The sequence below is a fragment of the Benincasa hispida genome, chromosome 2 (genome assembly GCF_009727055.1).
Source record: "Benincasa hispida cultivar B227 chromosome 2, ASM972705v1, whole genome shotgun sequence".
Classification (NCBI taxonomy): domain Eukaryota; kingdom Viridiplantae; phylum Streptophyta; class Magnoliopsida; order Cucurbitales; family Cucurbitaceae; genus Benincasa; species Benincasa hispida.
Window position 1 is genome coordinate 55,701,018 of NC_052350.1, and position 16,668 is coordinate 55,717,685.

The window sequence follows — 16,668 nt, forward strand, 5'->3', positions numbered from 1 at the left end:
CAAACTCAGTTTAGTGGTATTCTTAAAATCCTACGGAGTGATAATGCTAAGGAATATTTCTCTCATACACTCAAGTCTTATTTAGATGCCATGGCATTCTTCATCAATCTTCTTGTGTTGATACTCCATCTCAAAATGGGGTTGTAGAACGAAAGAATCGTCATCTCCTTGAGACAGCCAGAGCTTTGATGTTTCAAATGCATGTTCCAAAATCCTTTTGGGCTGATGCTGTTTCCACCTTGTTTCTTAATAAAGTCGCATGCCCTCTTCCATTCTTAAGGGTGAGATACCTTTTTGTACTTTATGCCCCAAGCAACATTTGTTTCCCATTCAACCCAGAATATTTGGTTGTACCTGCTTTGTTCGGGATGTTCGGCCTCAGCATACTAAGTTGGATCTAAAGTCCTTAAAATGTATTTTCCTTGATTATTCCCGTGTCCAAAAGGGGTATCGATGTTATTGTCCTAGTCTTAATAAATATTTAGTCTCTCCTGATATCACGTTTTTTGAACATACACCATTTTTCTCATCACCGTCTTTCTCTTCGAATAAGAGTCAGGAGGAGCATAAGGAATTAGAGGATGATTTCCTTGTCTACACAATTATTTCTCCTTCCGATCCTCTTCCTGATTCATCTCTTCCTGTGGCTATCTCTACTCTTCCTCCCATCGTTAAGGTCTATACTCGACGACAACCTCCTCCAGTTCCATGTCTTGTACCAGAGTCTTCTTCTTCATTGGATCCAGAAACAGGTGATGATTTTTCTATTGCTCTTCGTAAAGGTAAACGTAATTGTGCTCATCCTATTTCCTCTTTTGTTTCATATAACCATTTGTCACCTTCCACATGTTCATTCATTGCATCCTTAGAGTCTGTATCCATCCCGAAAATTGTTCATGAGGCTTTGTCTCATCCTGGTTGGTGTGCCGCAATGGTGGAGGAGATGACTGCCTTAGATGATAATTGTACTTGGGATTTAGTTTCTCTCCCTGCAGGAAAGAAGGCTATCGGTTGCAAATGGGTGTTTCCAGTTAAAGTCAATCCTGATGGTTCTGTTGCTCGGTTAAAAGTGCGTCCCGTAGCAAAAGGCTACGCACAAACTTATGGCGTTGACTATGCTGATACTTTTTCTCCTGTAGCCAAAATGACATCTGTGAGGTTGTTTATTTCATTAGCTTCAATCAATCATTGGCCTTTACATCAACTTGATATTAAAAATGCATTTCCTCATGGTGATCTTCAAGAAGAGGTGTATATGGAGCAACCACCAGGGTTTGTTGCTCAGGGGGATAATGGAACGGTGTGTCGCCTTCGTAAATCCTTATATGGATTAAAGCAGAGCCCATGAGCTTGGTTTGGTAAATTTAGTCAGGTGATTGAAAGCTTTGGAATGCGGAAGAGTAGGCTAGATCATTCAGTCTTTTTTAAGAGGTCTAAGGGTGGTGTCATCTTGTTAGTCGTATATGTGGATAATATTATGATTACTGGTGATGATGCTTTAGGTATCCAATCTCTAAAGACCTTTCTTCATAGTCAATTCCATACAAAAGATTTGGGCATGTTGAAATACTTCTTAGGAATTGAGGTAATAAGAAGCAAGAAAGGAATTCTATTATCACAGAGAAAATATGTACTTGACTTGTTGACTGAAACAGGAAAACTATGGGCTAAGTCATGTAGTACCCTAATGATGCCCAACCTACAGCTCACAAAAGATGGAGAATTGCTAAAAGATCCTGAAAGATATAGGAGGTTAGTGGGAAAACTTAATTACCTTACAGTGACTCGACCCGATATAGCCTATTCAGTAAGTATTGTGAGTTAGTACATGTCATGCCCTACAGTTGATCATTAGGCTGCATTGCAACAGATTCTTTGTTATTTGAAGGCTGCTCCCGGGCGTGGTTTATTATATAAGGATTATGGTCATATTAATATTGAATGTTTCTCAGACGCCAATTGGGCAGGATCTAAAGAAGACAGAAGATCAACCTCAGGGTATTGTGTTTTTGTTGGTGGTAATTTGATTTCTTGGAAGAGTAAGAAGCAAAATGTGGTGTCACGTTCAAGTGCAGAATCAGAATATAGAGCAATGACACAATCTGTGTGTGAATTGATTTAGATATATGAACTTCTTGTTGAGTTGGGATTTGAAATCACCACACCGACAAAGTTGTGTGATAATCAAGCAGCACTTCATATTGCTTCTAATCCAGTTTTTCATGAAACGACTAACATATTGAAGTTGATTGCTATTTTGTACGTGAGAAAATTCAACAAGGGTTGGTATCTACAGGATATGTGAAGAATGGAGAACAATTAGGAGATATCTTCACGAAAGCATTGGATGGAAGACGTATAGATTATCTATGTAACAAGTTGGGCATGACTAACATATATGCTCCAACTTGAGGGGGAGTGTTATAATTCTATAATTAGGGTTTTCCATTCTTGTAAATATTTTGTGATATTTTCCTTTTCTATGTTTTGTACTCTTGTATGATTCATATCTTTGGTGAATGAATAAAGGATTCTGATTCTTTCTCAAACCTAAGAGTTTTACACTAATCAATGGTCTGATTATAAAAATGACATGTGCTGGTACCACCATGACCAACAAAAACCACACCATGTGCTCATGATTACTTGAGCCCCAAAAATTTTGCATCAAGTCTTCCAGTAAGTCGAATTAGTAAATGAAACCATGAATTTAAAGAGCCTGATGAAGTGAGTAGGGTTGGTACTAACCAAAAATGCATGAACTAAATGTACGCAAAACTCAACAGCAATTCCTATTGACATTAATATGTTAACGACAGAGACTGCATTTAGTTGAATTTTCAGAATTGCCATTACTCCCTGCCAAAAAAGACGTAAAAAGAGAAATCAACACTTCTGAAAAGAACTTAAACTTCGCGAAGTCAAAACATATATAAACAGGAACAGATAGTCACAAATTAAATAAAAGAATAAATAAAAATGTAATGGACTCCTCAAAAAGGAAATATTAGTAAAGTAGTCACTGTAGCAAGAGAGATACCATGAGATCTATAATAATCATAGCCAAAACAAGTATAATAATTGCCGAACTCCACAAACTGCATTTCAAAACCAATACATCAAAGTATGATCAAATAAAGAAGCGGCATTTTCACTCTACAAAAAGAACGTTGTACTTAAATGTCAGTCAAAACAAAAAATTATATTCATACCTAGATGTGATGACTAGAGAGACAATAAATATGGCACCTGGAATTGCATCACAGAAAATCCTCAGAGAGATTCTTAGAAATCTTGTTAAGACATTAATAAAACCAATACAATAACACGGGAACTATATTATCAATGATATAACAACAATAGTTAGTTTAAGAAAGATGTAGAAAATATTAAACTAAGTGCTATGCCCTTGAAACGTAATCAAAGTTATCAAACACAGTGGTTAACATATTCTTCTAGCAGGCTGTTTAAGAAAGATGTAGAAAATATTAAACTAAGTGCTATGCCCTTGAAACGTAATCAAAGTTATCAAACACAGTGGTTAACATATTCTTCTAGCAGGCTGTTTAAGAAAGATGTAGAAAATATTAAACTAAGTGCTATGCCCTTGAAACGTAATCAAAGTTATCAAACACAGTGGTTAACATATTCTTCTAGCAGGCTGTTTAAGAAAGATGTAGAAAATATTAAACTAAGTGCTATGCCCTTGAAACGTAATCAAAGTTATCAAACACAGTGGTTAACATATTCTTCTAGCAGGCTTTTCAAAAAAAAAACAAAACAAAAAACTATGTTTTGGTTTCTATGTTCCCCGAAGTACTAACCAAGTGCTATGGCAATGTTCATCAAAGCTGTCTCCCATATATCAAGGTATTGCTCAAAGAAAATATAGAAGACAGAGTATGGGAAGATATCCATCTGCAATAGAGCAACTGTCAGTAAAATATAGGGACCAAAATCATAAAAATGCAAGTCTATCGCTATCCAACGAAATAAAGTAGAACCTAACAAATTATAACCATTTTGACTGCAGGTGCCTTGACCCGATGAATTCCTTGAGGGTAAACTATCAGACGAGGTAAGTTTTAAAAGTTATTGATGCTGGCCACTACAAAAATATGTCAATCTAAAAAATAAATAAATTATGGAGCTTCCTAATAAAGGGTCCAAGAGAATCCTTCAATAAGAACAGCTTACCACTTCCATAAGAGAGGCTAAACTAAAGGCACAATATTCATTTAGTCTACATCTAAGATGCAAGAACACATACACGAAAATGGACCCGGACATGACATGACAACACACCAATTTAAAATTTAAAAAAAAAAAACAAAACAAAAACAAGAAAAGCCAGAACACAGACATGGTGGGGATACACTCTTTTTTATTATATTTTTTAGGATATATATAAATTTAACATAAAATACTAAATGAACTCCACGAAAAAAAGTATAAAATGTCAAGTTAATTAACAATTATAGGAGATGAAATGTTTAGGTTTCTAACTTCAGTTATTTATTTATTTATTTATTTTTAATTCTTGGTTAAAAAAATAGTTTTCCTTTTCTTTTGTTTTTTGGTTTTTTTTCCCTATCTTAGTTCAACATATAATCAATTATAGGCTTTAAATTTGGGTTCAACATAAAAGGTTGGACCATTTTCTCTTTAAAATATTTTCTAGGTGTGTCTACGAAGTTTCCTAAAAATGTCCCACGTCTGAATAAAAATAAATAAATAAAAATAGGACACGTGTTCGACATGGACACTGCCTAAAACGGAGTGTCTGTGCTTTATAGGTCTACATCGCACTAACCATCTAAAAGGCCAGTCATGTAAATTTATATTTTCATTGAGAAGTTCTCTCCTTGGCGATATGATCAATGTTAACTGCATATAACAATTGGAAATAGTTCACCACGAACTGAGAGATAAATAATTCTTTTGAAGAAGATAGAAAGTCGTTAGATACTTCTGTTAGTGTACAGTTTATGTTTTCATGATTGATTACCCATCATAAAAAAAAATAATAAATAAATAAATAAATAAAAAGGTAATAACTGTGTTTTCTTTAACAATCTTGATTGGAAGGTATATTGTACTGGTTTTCTTTCCCCCTAACCTAAGCTGTTCTTCATCTTTTGTCCTCGGTAAATCATATTGTTATTGTTGAAATTAGGGTTTTGTACTCTAGGGGCATTTTTGTCTTTTTCATTGTACCCTAGGGTTTCCCTTTTCACTATTTAAGCTGGTGGTCTGTTGTATTTCTGTGTATCAGTGTTCTAATAAGAATCCCTTTATCCCGTGGTTTTTCTCCCTGATTAGGGTTTTCCACGTAAACTATTGGTGTGCTATTTTTCTTTCTCTACTTTATTTTTCATCATGGTATCAGAGCATGGAGACAAAACCCTGGCCACCATTGAGGAAAATCCAACAGGAGAATCCCAAACCAATAAACTAGATATAACCAGTATTATCCAAAAAGCCATTGATGGATACTTCCAATCTCTTCTTCCCCACTTTCGTGAAGATCAGCCGCCGCCGCTCTACCACCCGCCGGCCGACTCCTTCGAAGACGGAACGACCAGCTGCCAGACCCAGCGACCGGCGACCAGCGACCCAGCAACAACCCATCTGGTTTGGTCGCGCTCAGATGAAGACGAACGAACGAACGCGACCGGCGACCAGCCGAACGACGCCGCGATCTGTCCGGTCGATCTCAGACACAGCTGAACGACGCCGACCAATCCAGATCTGCGATGCGCAGTGCTCCTCCATGCAAGATCGGCGCCGGACAGTCAAGATCGACTGTGCCCAGTAGTCCCCACCTGTTGCCGTTGCAGTCGGCCTTCTCCTCTCAGATTGGCGTCTCATCTCAGCCACTGTCACACCAAAAGACAGATGGAAGAAGTGTGGGTGTTTTACAACCGAATATGAGCAATCGAATGGGGCAGTTTTCGCCAACCAAAAGGTTCAAAGAAGGAACGCATAAGAGTATATAACCAACCCACCCTTCTGTATAACCTATTCACATTAGTGAAGTGCTGTCTTAGATTGAATGGCCCCCTTATTCAACCAACCGAAAGAAGCCTTTGGTACAACATGTTGTAGTTAAGGTTTGGAACCCTTGCAACTATGATAGAAAGTCGTTTGCTTGTTGCCAAAAAACAAAACCCTTCGCCTTTCTTACGGGTGAGTTTGGAGGGGGAGATTCTTCATCATAGCACCAGGACCAAGGAAGTATAATCCAAGATCAAGTTACCCAGTTGCAATTGCAGATTAAACGACAGAACGAGATGTTTCAACAACAGCTAGTTGCTATTGGGAAAGCCCTGGGATCGACATCCAAGATCGAACCAGATCTAAACTCATATCCTGAAAACTCGGTAACTTCGTTCCCTACTTACCCCCTCAAATTTATGTTCTGGAGCTATAGGCAATTCTTCTAGCTTTATTATAGGAGAAAAGTTGAATGGTGATAATTACTTTTCTTGATCCCAATCTATTAAAATGGCCCTTGAGGGCCGTCACAAATTTGGATACCTGACAGGTGAAATACCAAAACCAAGGATCGATGATCCCCAAGAGCGAATGTGGAAAGGAGAGGATTTTTGTTGAGATCGATTTTGATTGGAAGTATGGAATCTCAGGTTGGAAAACCATTATTGTATGCAGCTACAGCCCGTGATATTTGGGAAGCAGCCCAAAAACTCTACTCTAGGAGACAGAATGTCTCTCGTTTATATACCCTACGTAAGCACATCCATGAATGCAAACAGGGAACAACGGACGTTACTGCTTACTTTAACAAGCTGTCTCTCTAAGGCAAGAGATGGATTTGTGCCGTGAAATGATTTGGAACTGTCCTTGTGGAGGAGTGTTACATTATCAGTCTAAAGAAACAGATTGTGTGTATGACTTTCTAGCAGGACTCAACTCTAAATTTGATGCAGTGCGAAGTCGTATATTGGGGACCAGACCTATACCATCCCTAATGGAAGTCTGTTCTGAAGTTCGCCTGGAGGAAGATAGGTCGAAGGCCATGAACAGTACACCTGTAATGCCAACAGATTCCGTTGCTTTCAAAACATCTGGCCCTGTACAAGATAAACAGAGCAGTAAGCCGCCCCCAGTGTGTGAACATTGCAAGAAACCCTGGCACACGAAAGATCAATGCTGGAAGCTTCACGGCCAACCGCCAAATGGTAAGAAACGACAGCCAAGTCAGGCTCTTATTGGTGAATCTGTTACTGGAGATACTCAGCCTCAGAATCAGGACACCACTCAAAACACTACTACTACAGTTGGAGTAAGTGTCATCGCTCAATCAGGTACTTTTCACTCCTTTGGACTTGTGAGTATAGTTGGTAATAAACCATGGATATTAGATTCAGGAGCCACAGACCACTTAACTGGTTCCTCTAATCAATTTTTGTCTTATCAACCCGGTGCTGGAAATAAAAGGATCAAAATTGTCGATGGGTCCTTTGCCCCTGTCGCTGGAAAAGGACGAGTGTCGCCCTTTGCAGGCTTAATCCTCCAAGATGTGTTACATGTGCCAAAAGTATTTTATAATCTGTTATTTATTAGTAAACTTACAACGGATTTGAAGTGTCGTGTCATCTTCTCACCTGATGTTTTTCACGATCTGAACTCGGGGATGATGATTGGCACTGCCCGGCATGACAAGGGACTCTATTTCCTTACTGAAGAAGCCTCCTTAAGAATATGTGATAGGACTAGTTTTTTTTCTTCCCATTTTTCTGTTTCTGAAACCAATTATATGTTATGGCATTATCGCCTTGGCCATCCTAATTTCCAGTATATGAATTATTTGTTTCCTCATCTTTTTCACAATATTAATATTTCTAAGTTGAAATGCGATGTGTGTGTCCAAGCCAAACAGCCTCGTGTTTCTTTCTCTTCTCATCCTTATAAGTCATCTAAACCATTCACCCTATTGCATACTATGTTTGGGGTCCGTCACCTGTTACTACCACAACTGGAAAGCGTTGGTTTATAACCTTTATTGATAATCATACTAGACTAACCTAGGTCTTCCTCCTGACAGACAAATCAGAAGTTACTTCGGTTTTCCAACAGTTTTACAATTCTATAGAAACCCAGTTCAACGCCAAAATCGCTATTCTTCGGAGTGATAATGGTCGAGAGTACCTTAATAACGCCTTACGAGAATTCCTAGTCTCAAAAGGGGTTGTCCATCAGAGTTCCTATGCGTACACCCCTCAACAAAATGGATTGGCCGAACGAAAAAACCGTCACCTAGTTGAAGTTGCCCGATCTCTTATGTTGTCAACTTCCCTTCCTTCTTATTTATGGGGTGATGCTATCTTGACAACAGCCCATCTAATAAATCGCATGCCATCCCAGATCCTAAAATTCCAAACCCTCTTAGACTTCTTCAAAGAGTCTTACCCAAATACTAGACTTCTTTCTGATGTACCCCTTCGTGTCTTTGGCTGTGTGGTGTTCGTCCATACACACGGCCCTAACCATACCAAGTTTACCCCTCGGGCACAAAAGTGTGTCTTTGTAGGGTACCCTCTACATCAGCGTGGGTACAAGTGTTATCATCTCTCTCCCCGAAAATACTTTGTCTCTGGATGTGACATTCTTTGAAGATCATCCATTCTTTTCCAATAGTTCTCTTCAAGGGAGCATACTAGTGAAGAAACTAATTGGGGTCCCAGTTTTTCTACCTTACCTGAACCTGAACCCATCCTTGATGTCAGTATCAGTACCAATGCACCTATCCTCCCGACCAAACAAGTCCCTTGGATTGTACTATAGGAAGAATCTCAGGAAGGAAATAGCGCCGCCTGTTATCTCTCCGGCTCCAGTCCATGAGTTTGAACAGAGATCAATTCCAGGTACTAGTAGTTCTATCCTTGATCATGATAATAAATGTGATAAAACTGATGCTTGTGTTGAAAACGTTGAGAGCAAAAGCAGGGAAGATGATAGCAAAGATGTGATTGAGGTCGATGATGGTGCAGAGACAGATGATTGTGTGACTCTTGAGAACATGGTAGAACTTGGAAAAAAAGCGTCTCTTATTCCCGCTAGAAAAAATGTTGAGAATGGGAAAATAACAAAACCGAAGGGTGAGTACAATATGTCAGAAGAAAGTAAAGACAGAGATGAATCCCTTGATCTTCCGATTGCCCTAAAGAAAGGTACTAGATCATGTCTAAATATCCGTTGCAGAGTTACTTATCCTATAGTAATTTGTCTCTTGAGTTCAAGGCCCTCACTACAAACCTAGACACAATGGTGATACCAAACAGTATACACACAGCTTTAGAAAGTCCTGAATGGAAGGCCGCAGTTATGGAAGAAATGAGAGCTCTCGAGAAAAATCAACATGGGATCAAGTCAATCTTCCAAGTGGTCATAAAGCAGTCGGATGTAAATGGGTGTTCACAATAAAGTATAGGCCCGATGGAACGTTAACAGATACAAAGCCAGATTAGTTGCCAGGGGTTTTACTCAAACTTTCGAGGTTGATTATTCCGAGACTTTTTCGCCGGTTACAAAGCTAAATACAGTTCGGGTCCTCCTTTCTGTTGCAGTTAATAAGGATTGGCCCCTTCACCAACTTGATGTGAAGAATGCCTTTCTTAATGGAGAGTTGGAGGAAGACGTCTATATGAGTCCTCCCCCAGGATTCGAGAAACAATTTAATCACCGAGTTTATAGATTAAGAAAGTCCTTATATGGGCTAAAACAGTCACCAAGGGCTTGGTTTGGTAGGTTTACTATGTTTGTAAAGTCGCAAGGATATAAACAGGGTCATTCTGATCATACTCTGTTTACTAAAAGGTCAGTATCTGGGAAATTTGCAGTTTTGATTGTTTATGTGGATGACATTGTTATTTCAAGCGATGATACTTCAGAGATTGACCGATTAAAGGCAAAGATGGCTAAGGAATTCGAAATCAAGGACCTTGGAAAACTAAGATACTTCCTTGGAATGGAAGTAGCGCGATCGAAAGAAGAAATTCCAATTTCCCAACGAAAGTATACTCTGGACTTGCTTAAGCAAACAGGTATGACGGGTTGTAAACCATTTGATACCCCTATAGAAGCAAATGCAAAGTTAAGCAATATGAGCAAAAGGTGTTCCAGTGAGCAAAGAAAGATATCAGTGACTTGTTGGGAAATTAATATATCTCTCTCATACTAGACCCGACATCTCTTAAGTATGGTAAGTCAGTTCATGCAGTCTCCATACGAAGAACATATGAGGGCAGTGGAGCGCATTTTGAGATATCTAAAAACCTCTCCAAGGAAGGGCTTGATGTTCAGGAAAACTGAAAGACGATGCATCGAAGCTTACACCGATGCTGATTGGGTAAGATCTGTAGTAGACAGAAAATCAACATCAGGGTATTGTACCTTTGTGTGGGGCACCTTGTTACATGGAGAAGCAAAAAGCAAGGTGTTGTTGCAAGAAGTAGTGCCGAGGCAGAATACAGGGTCATGAGTCTGGGAATCTGTGAAGAGATTTGGCTTGAAAAAGTTTTGAAAGACCTTGATCAAGAGCATACCGGTCCAATGAAACTCTACTGTGATAATAAAGCAGCTATAAGCATAGCAAATAACCCTGTTCAACATGACAGAACAAAGCATGTGGAGATTGATCGACATTTTATCAAGGAAAGACTTGATAGTAGCAACATTTGTGTTCCTTATATTCCTTCCAATCAACAGATTGCAGATGTCCTAACAAAGGAACTACCCAGACAGTTGTTTGACGCATGTGTGAGCAAGTTGGGTCTTATTGACATCTACGTCCCAACTTGAGGGGAAGTGTTGAAATTAGGGTTTTGTACTCTAGGGGCATTTTTGTCTTTTTCATTTGGGTTTCCCTTTTCACTATTTAAGCTGGTGGTCTGTTGTATTTCTGTGTATCAGTTTTCTAATAAGAATCCCTTTATCCCTTGGTTTTTCTCCCTGATTAGGATTTTCCACGTAAAATATTGGTGTGCTATTTTTCTTTCTCTACTCTGTTTTTTTCATCAGTTATATATATGTGTGTGTATGTATGTATATGCAGTAATATAGTGCTGGTAAAATGCCTAAATTTAATTTTGCACTATACTTTGATATAAATAAACTTGATTTTCTCTTCAAACTTCTCCTAACCGCTTCGATTTTTTTTTTTCCCATTTCCAATCGATAAATTTGCATCCAAGCTTCTTATATTCTTCATCTTCTGATTATCCCGTATTTCTGTATTATCGCTTTCAATAACATGCAGCTTTCTTTGACAGAAACCTTTAACTTATACAAAAGTTAAAAAAAAAAAGTGTATAGTTTTAAACATCTAGTATTTCTTGTAGGTTGGTATAGACTCAAACTATTGCATATTTTATTCAGAAGCCGTGAGCTCTAAGCATTCAGAAAATCGGTTGGTGCCAAAACACTTCAAACCTTCAAAGAATCAGAAATCTTTGCGCTAAACTCCTTTGCAGCTCGCAATGCATTTACATAGTCACCCTGCAAAGAACAAGGGTTTACGAAGATCATAACTAAGAAAATGCAAACACTGAGTTCAAAATCATGAATAAAACTATTCTACTGGCATACTTGCTTGTTAAGTGGTGTGTGATAGCTCCGAAACTCAGAAGCTTTTATGATACCACTTTCATAACCTGAGATAAGAACAAAAATAAACAGAGTTTACCGGGATTTAATGCATTCAGTAGCCGAGAATAAACTTCTCACAAAAAGACTATGAAAGGAAAAAAAGAAGTTATAGAAACAATGGAAATGTTAAGTCAATACCCTTCAAATTCACACTATTGGTATAAGCTCCATGACCACCCTTTGCACAGTCAGCAGATGGTAGAGAATTGAGGAACCACGGAAGCTTCTCCTGGAATTGCACTGTAGTTGGACGGTCACCAATCAAATCTGAGTGGTGAAAGCACTGAAAACAAACAGAGATTAGCCCATGTCCGTTTCTTTAGGCATCAAACTACCCTCATGTCACTCAATTAATGCACGGGCTATCTAATAACATTGATCCAACTTAACGATAGGCAAGCCATCTTAGGGGCATTTGGTAATTGGTATTTGGTAATGGGGTTTCAGAAACCCACATTATTTGGCATCACTCAACAGCATCCACAATTCCAAATCCACCAAAAATATCATAAAAACCAGTTACTTTATTTAATTTAGTTACTTGTAGTTAAATTAAAATAGTTATTTTAAATTTAGTATGAATTAACTTATTAAACTATATATTACCAATAAATTTAACTAAATTTTTTAGTAATTATTTTCTATAAAGAAAATAAGTAGATTACTTTAGACCATAAAAAGAGATCTAAACACTTCAAAGATTTTAGCCAAGGTACCAAACACAGCTATCTATCCAATCTCAAGCTTCTTACCCACCATACCACAATACCAAATGCCGTCTTAGTATTGAAAACCATGTAATAGAAAATAGGACTTTACAGTTGTACAATCTTTGCACACTCCTTCACTTGAGTCACAGGAACCTTCATCCGGAAAACAGCAAGGAGGCTGGAGAAAGAAATTGTCATACTTCAGTAATCATGAAGTGTTGTCAAGTTGGACAATTGTATTAAAAAGAGAACCAATGTTAGGGTGACATATAGAATCATGCAGAAGAATTATAGTCATTTAAGAAGAATTATATGCAGTATTAGGTGAAAATATATATAGTTGGAGCTTGCAGAAAATCTCAAGTTGTTGGACGAGGTGCAACCATAAGTAGTAAAATAAAGCATTGGCAAGGAAAGAAAATAGAACTATGGAGCTCTCACCTGGTCATCTGGTGGACAATAGGAACCATTTGTAAATTTCCGGCAGCAACCAAATGCCTCTGGCGACAACCATACAAGAAAATCATCGAGCCATGATGCTGCAGGTTTAGCAATGTAGCTCAACTCTGGTGTCAATGACGCTCTTGATATCTAAAAGGAGAATGTAATAGAGTGAATACATGAATACTTAAAAAGAGAAAAAGAAGCATGTCATACCATTAAGCAAGATAAGAAACACAAAAGTCAACATTTGAAATGTGCTTTTCGGCCAATTAAAAGGTGAAATAAAGGAAAAATAATTTTATGCAATTAATATTCATAATTGTAAACTACCCCACAGATTTAGTATACCTCATTCAACAGGGAGTTTGAATCACACTGGCTGATGGAGCACAGCTGGTTTGTATGTCTAGATTTTGAGCTGATAGAATTATTGAACATCAGATTGATGAGCATTCAACTTAAATCATTGAAACTACTCAATTTGTTGAAAGCAGAGCAATATAACTAAATTTACTGTAATATGAAATCAGAAATAAATTTTGCTTTACGGCTTTCAAGGGCTGTTCGGTAGTTGTCTTTAACTTTCAAGATCAGTTTTATAAGAACAGCCATTTATTTTTCCTTTGTAATGGTTAGTTTTTGCTGTCTTTTTATAGTTTTTCTGACTCTTCCGTAAAGTTTGTATCTTTTAAGCATTAATATCTTTGCATTACTTCAATGAAAATGCTCGTTTCAAGTTTGTTTCTTTTAAGCATTAATATTCTTAAATCACCAATTGATCCAAAAGTTTAAGCTGATGGATGAAGGTAAATTTAATTATAATATCTAACACCCTCCCTCACTTGTGAGCTTGAAATATGAGGAAGAGCCAAGCAAATGAAAATGAATATTAAGTGGGGAGGAAATAACATTACAAGGACTTGATCCCAGGCCATCCTAAAGCAACCTGTTCCGATACTAGATTTTGGGCAAGATTCTGATTTGGACCAAATCGAACCGGATAGTAAACCGAACCGGATTTAATTGTGAACCAGACCCAAAACATAAAAAATCCAACTCCCTTGACCACAATCATGAGAAAGCACAAATAGAAAGCTGGTTGGTGATGGTGAAACCCGTTTGCGGCGACAGGAACGACGGGCGAAGTGACCGGCAGTGGTACAACGACGGCGACAAACACGGATGTAACTCTAGGTGTAACACACGTCGAGCAAGATCTACCAGCGATGGACAGTGGTGGAAGGCACTGGAAAAAGCCTCCAAAACCCGCAACGATCAAACTCCGGAAAGCAATAGAACCCAAACCCAAAAGAGACGAAACCGGCAGCGCACGAACTCACGAACAGAGGATCCACGGCAACAAACAAGATGGCATTGGCGACAAGCAGGCAGCTGCAATACAGACGCAATGGCAGAGGACAGAGAAGGCAACGGTGGCCGTAGACAGATCTAAGGTTACAATTAATTTTAGGGTCTTTTACAAATTATGGTGAATTTTAGGGTTTGGCTTTGATACCAAGTCAAATTTTAGGGAATAAAATTCTCTCTTTAGATATGTGCAATCTTAGGTCTTCTTATATAGGAGAAAGACCTCTTACAATTATGGAAAATAATAAAGACAATAAAGGAAAATATTTAACAAATAATATTTGTACACATAGAAACTCCAACAAATATCTTTTCATTATTTTAATGCAAAAGTTCGTTTCTTGTCAAAGAAAGAACAAACATTTAGTGAAAGCATGTTCAGGTGGCAAATATGCTCATATGTTCAGGTGATAAAGCTTCATAGTTGGAAATATGCTTATATTTCGAAAGGTGGCAAACACACTCTCATTGAGGCTACCTTTTCTAATCTCCCTACGTATTACTTATCTTTGTTCAGGGCTCCCTCCTCTGTCATTAATTGCCTTGACAAGACGGTTCGTGATTTCTTTTGGAAGGGTTCTCATGGTGATGGTGGCATGCATAATGTGAATTGGGGGATATCTCAGTGCCCTTCATTATCGGGGTCTTGATATTGAAAACTTTAAGCATCGAAACTCCACCCTTCTTGTAAAATGGACTTGCCAGTTTCTATTTGAGCATGATGTATTATGAAGAACTTTTATTGTGGCTAAGTACTATTCTATTGATCATATTTCGCCTACTCCTATCTCTTGTGCTTCTTATAAAGCACCTTGGAGGTTTATTTGCCAATTTATTGGTCTGGTTGCTGCTCATATCCGTCGGCGACTTAGTTATGGCATTAATACTTCTTTTTGGAATGACTCTTGGCTTAGCTATGCTGTCCTTTCAATAGCGTTTCCCCAACTTTATCACCTTACTCAGCAGTCGGAGGCTACTGTGGCTAACGTGTGGATTCCATCCTCGGGAGCTTGGGACTTAAATCTTCGGCGTAAACTTACTGAGTTGGAAATTGCGAAATGGGCCACTTTATCGCATCACTTGGCTTCTGTCAGATTGTGCTCCTCCCTCGATTCTTGGATATGACCTACAAATTCATCTATGATCTTTACTGTTAAATCTCTTATGATTGATTTGGTGGGTGTTAGGAATTCCACCTTTTTGATCTTTATTCGATGATTTGGAAAGACCGTTACCCTAAGAAGATTAAAATTTTTCTTTGGGAGCTTAGCTGGAGTGCCATCAATACTGCTGATTGTTTGCAGCACCAATTTCCTTGTGTATTTCTCCCTCTTGGTGCCTCATGTGTCATCAACATGTTGAATCATTAGTTCATTTGTTTTTACAATGTCTGTTTGCTGCAAAATTTTGGGATATTCATTTGGGTGGTCTTTCATTTGCCCTAATTCCATCTCTAATGCTTTGGCTTCCTTATTGGTTGGTCATCCTTTTGGTAGTACTAAAAAGACAGTTTGGTTGGCTCTTGTGCATGCTTTTTTCTGGAGGTTGTGGGGCGAAAGGAACATCTTCCCCTTTCAATCGTTTTATGGAATCGGTTTTGTTTACTACTTTTTCTTAGTGCAAAACTAACCACCCTTTTAGTCATTTCAGCTTATCTTTTTTAGTCAGTAATTGGCGTTCCAAATGTAATCTTCTTCTGGGATTTTCCACTTTCATTTATCAACGAAATGTTTCTTCAAATACTATATTGATTCTTCAAAATACTTGACATATCTGCAACATCAAATTTTTTGTAGGAGTATTTTTCACTTGGATAACAGTTTTTATTTTCTGTTCCACTTCCCCCAAATGCTCTCTCGCAGTTTCTTAGGTGGTGAATTATGGATGGTTTGAAGACAACTATTACGTCTCTATTTGTGCGCTCTCCCCGTTTGTTCTATAAATTTCTTTAATTGTATATTCTCACTTCTATGCACACAAGAACACAGATACATAAAATTGAAACAGGTACACGGAAAATCCTAGATAGATACCTATAATTGTAATCCTTCACAACAAAATATACTGGTGGCCCAATCCTTAGATATTCCGCAAGCTCATCAAAATAATCCTGATATAACAAAAGAAGAAAAATAAGATGATAAGGAACAACCATGAAAGAAATGAAAGAAAACTACTCGTAAGATTCTGAAAACCAAACATGAAGCTCAAACCTGAAGGTAAGAATCTCGTGGGAGGACAATCTTTTGTTCCAATCCAACCTCAATCTTTGTAGATAATGCCTATAATGATTAAACAAAGTACGCAAAATACTTGAGTAAAAGCAGTTAAATCATGCCAGGTATAGCATTTAATCACAAACAGTTTACATTGATGAACTAATACACAAACATGCATTAACTCTTCTTGCATCAGCACGCATGAATTAACAAAAACTATTCCAATGTCACGTTCACTATATGGCCAATCATAAGCA

At 37.9% G+C, this 16,668-nt stretch overlaps 1 protein-coding gene across 1 annotated transcript in view; it reads right to left on the reverse strand.

The window, feature by feature from the left end:
• Positions 1-16,668, reverse strand: part of LOC120070828 (NPC intracellular cholesterol transporter 1-like) — a 63,445-nt gene that overhangs the window by 3,053 nt on the left and 43,724 nt on the right. Inside the window, exons 24-35 of the mRNA XM_039022713.1 lie at positions 16,406-16,474; positions 16,226-16,302; positions 13,173-13,242; positions 12,822-12,971; positions 12,490-12,558; positions 11,809-11,953; positions 11,611-11,675; positions 11,455-11,520; positions 3,825-3,918; positions 3,213-3,249; positions 3,041-3,098; positions 2,749-2,859 (exon numbers count right to left, since the gene is read on the reverse strand). Coding sequence (XP_038878641.1) covers positions 2,749-2,859; positions 3,041-3,098; positions 3,213-3,249; positions 3,825-3,918; positions 11,455-11,520; positions 11,611-11,675; positions 11,809-11,953; positions 12,490-12,558; positions 12,822-12,971; positions 13,173-13,242; positions 16,226-16,302; positions 16,406-16,474 — 1,011 coding nt within the window. The remainder of the gene's footprint in view (positions 1-2,748; positions 2,860-3,040; positions 3,099-3,212; positions 3,250-3,824; positions 3,919-11,454; positions 11,521-11,610; positions 11,676-11,808; positions 11,954-12,489; positions 12,559-12,821; positions 12,972-13,172; positions 13,243-16,225; positions 16,303-16,405; positions 16,475-16,668) is intronic.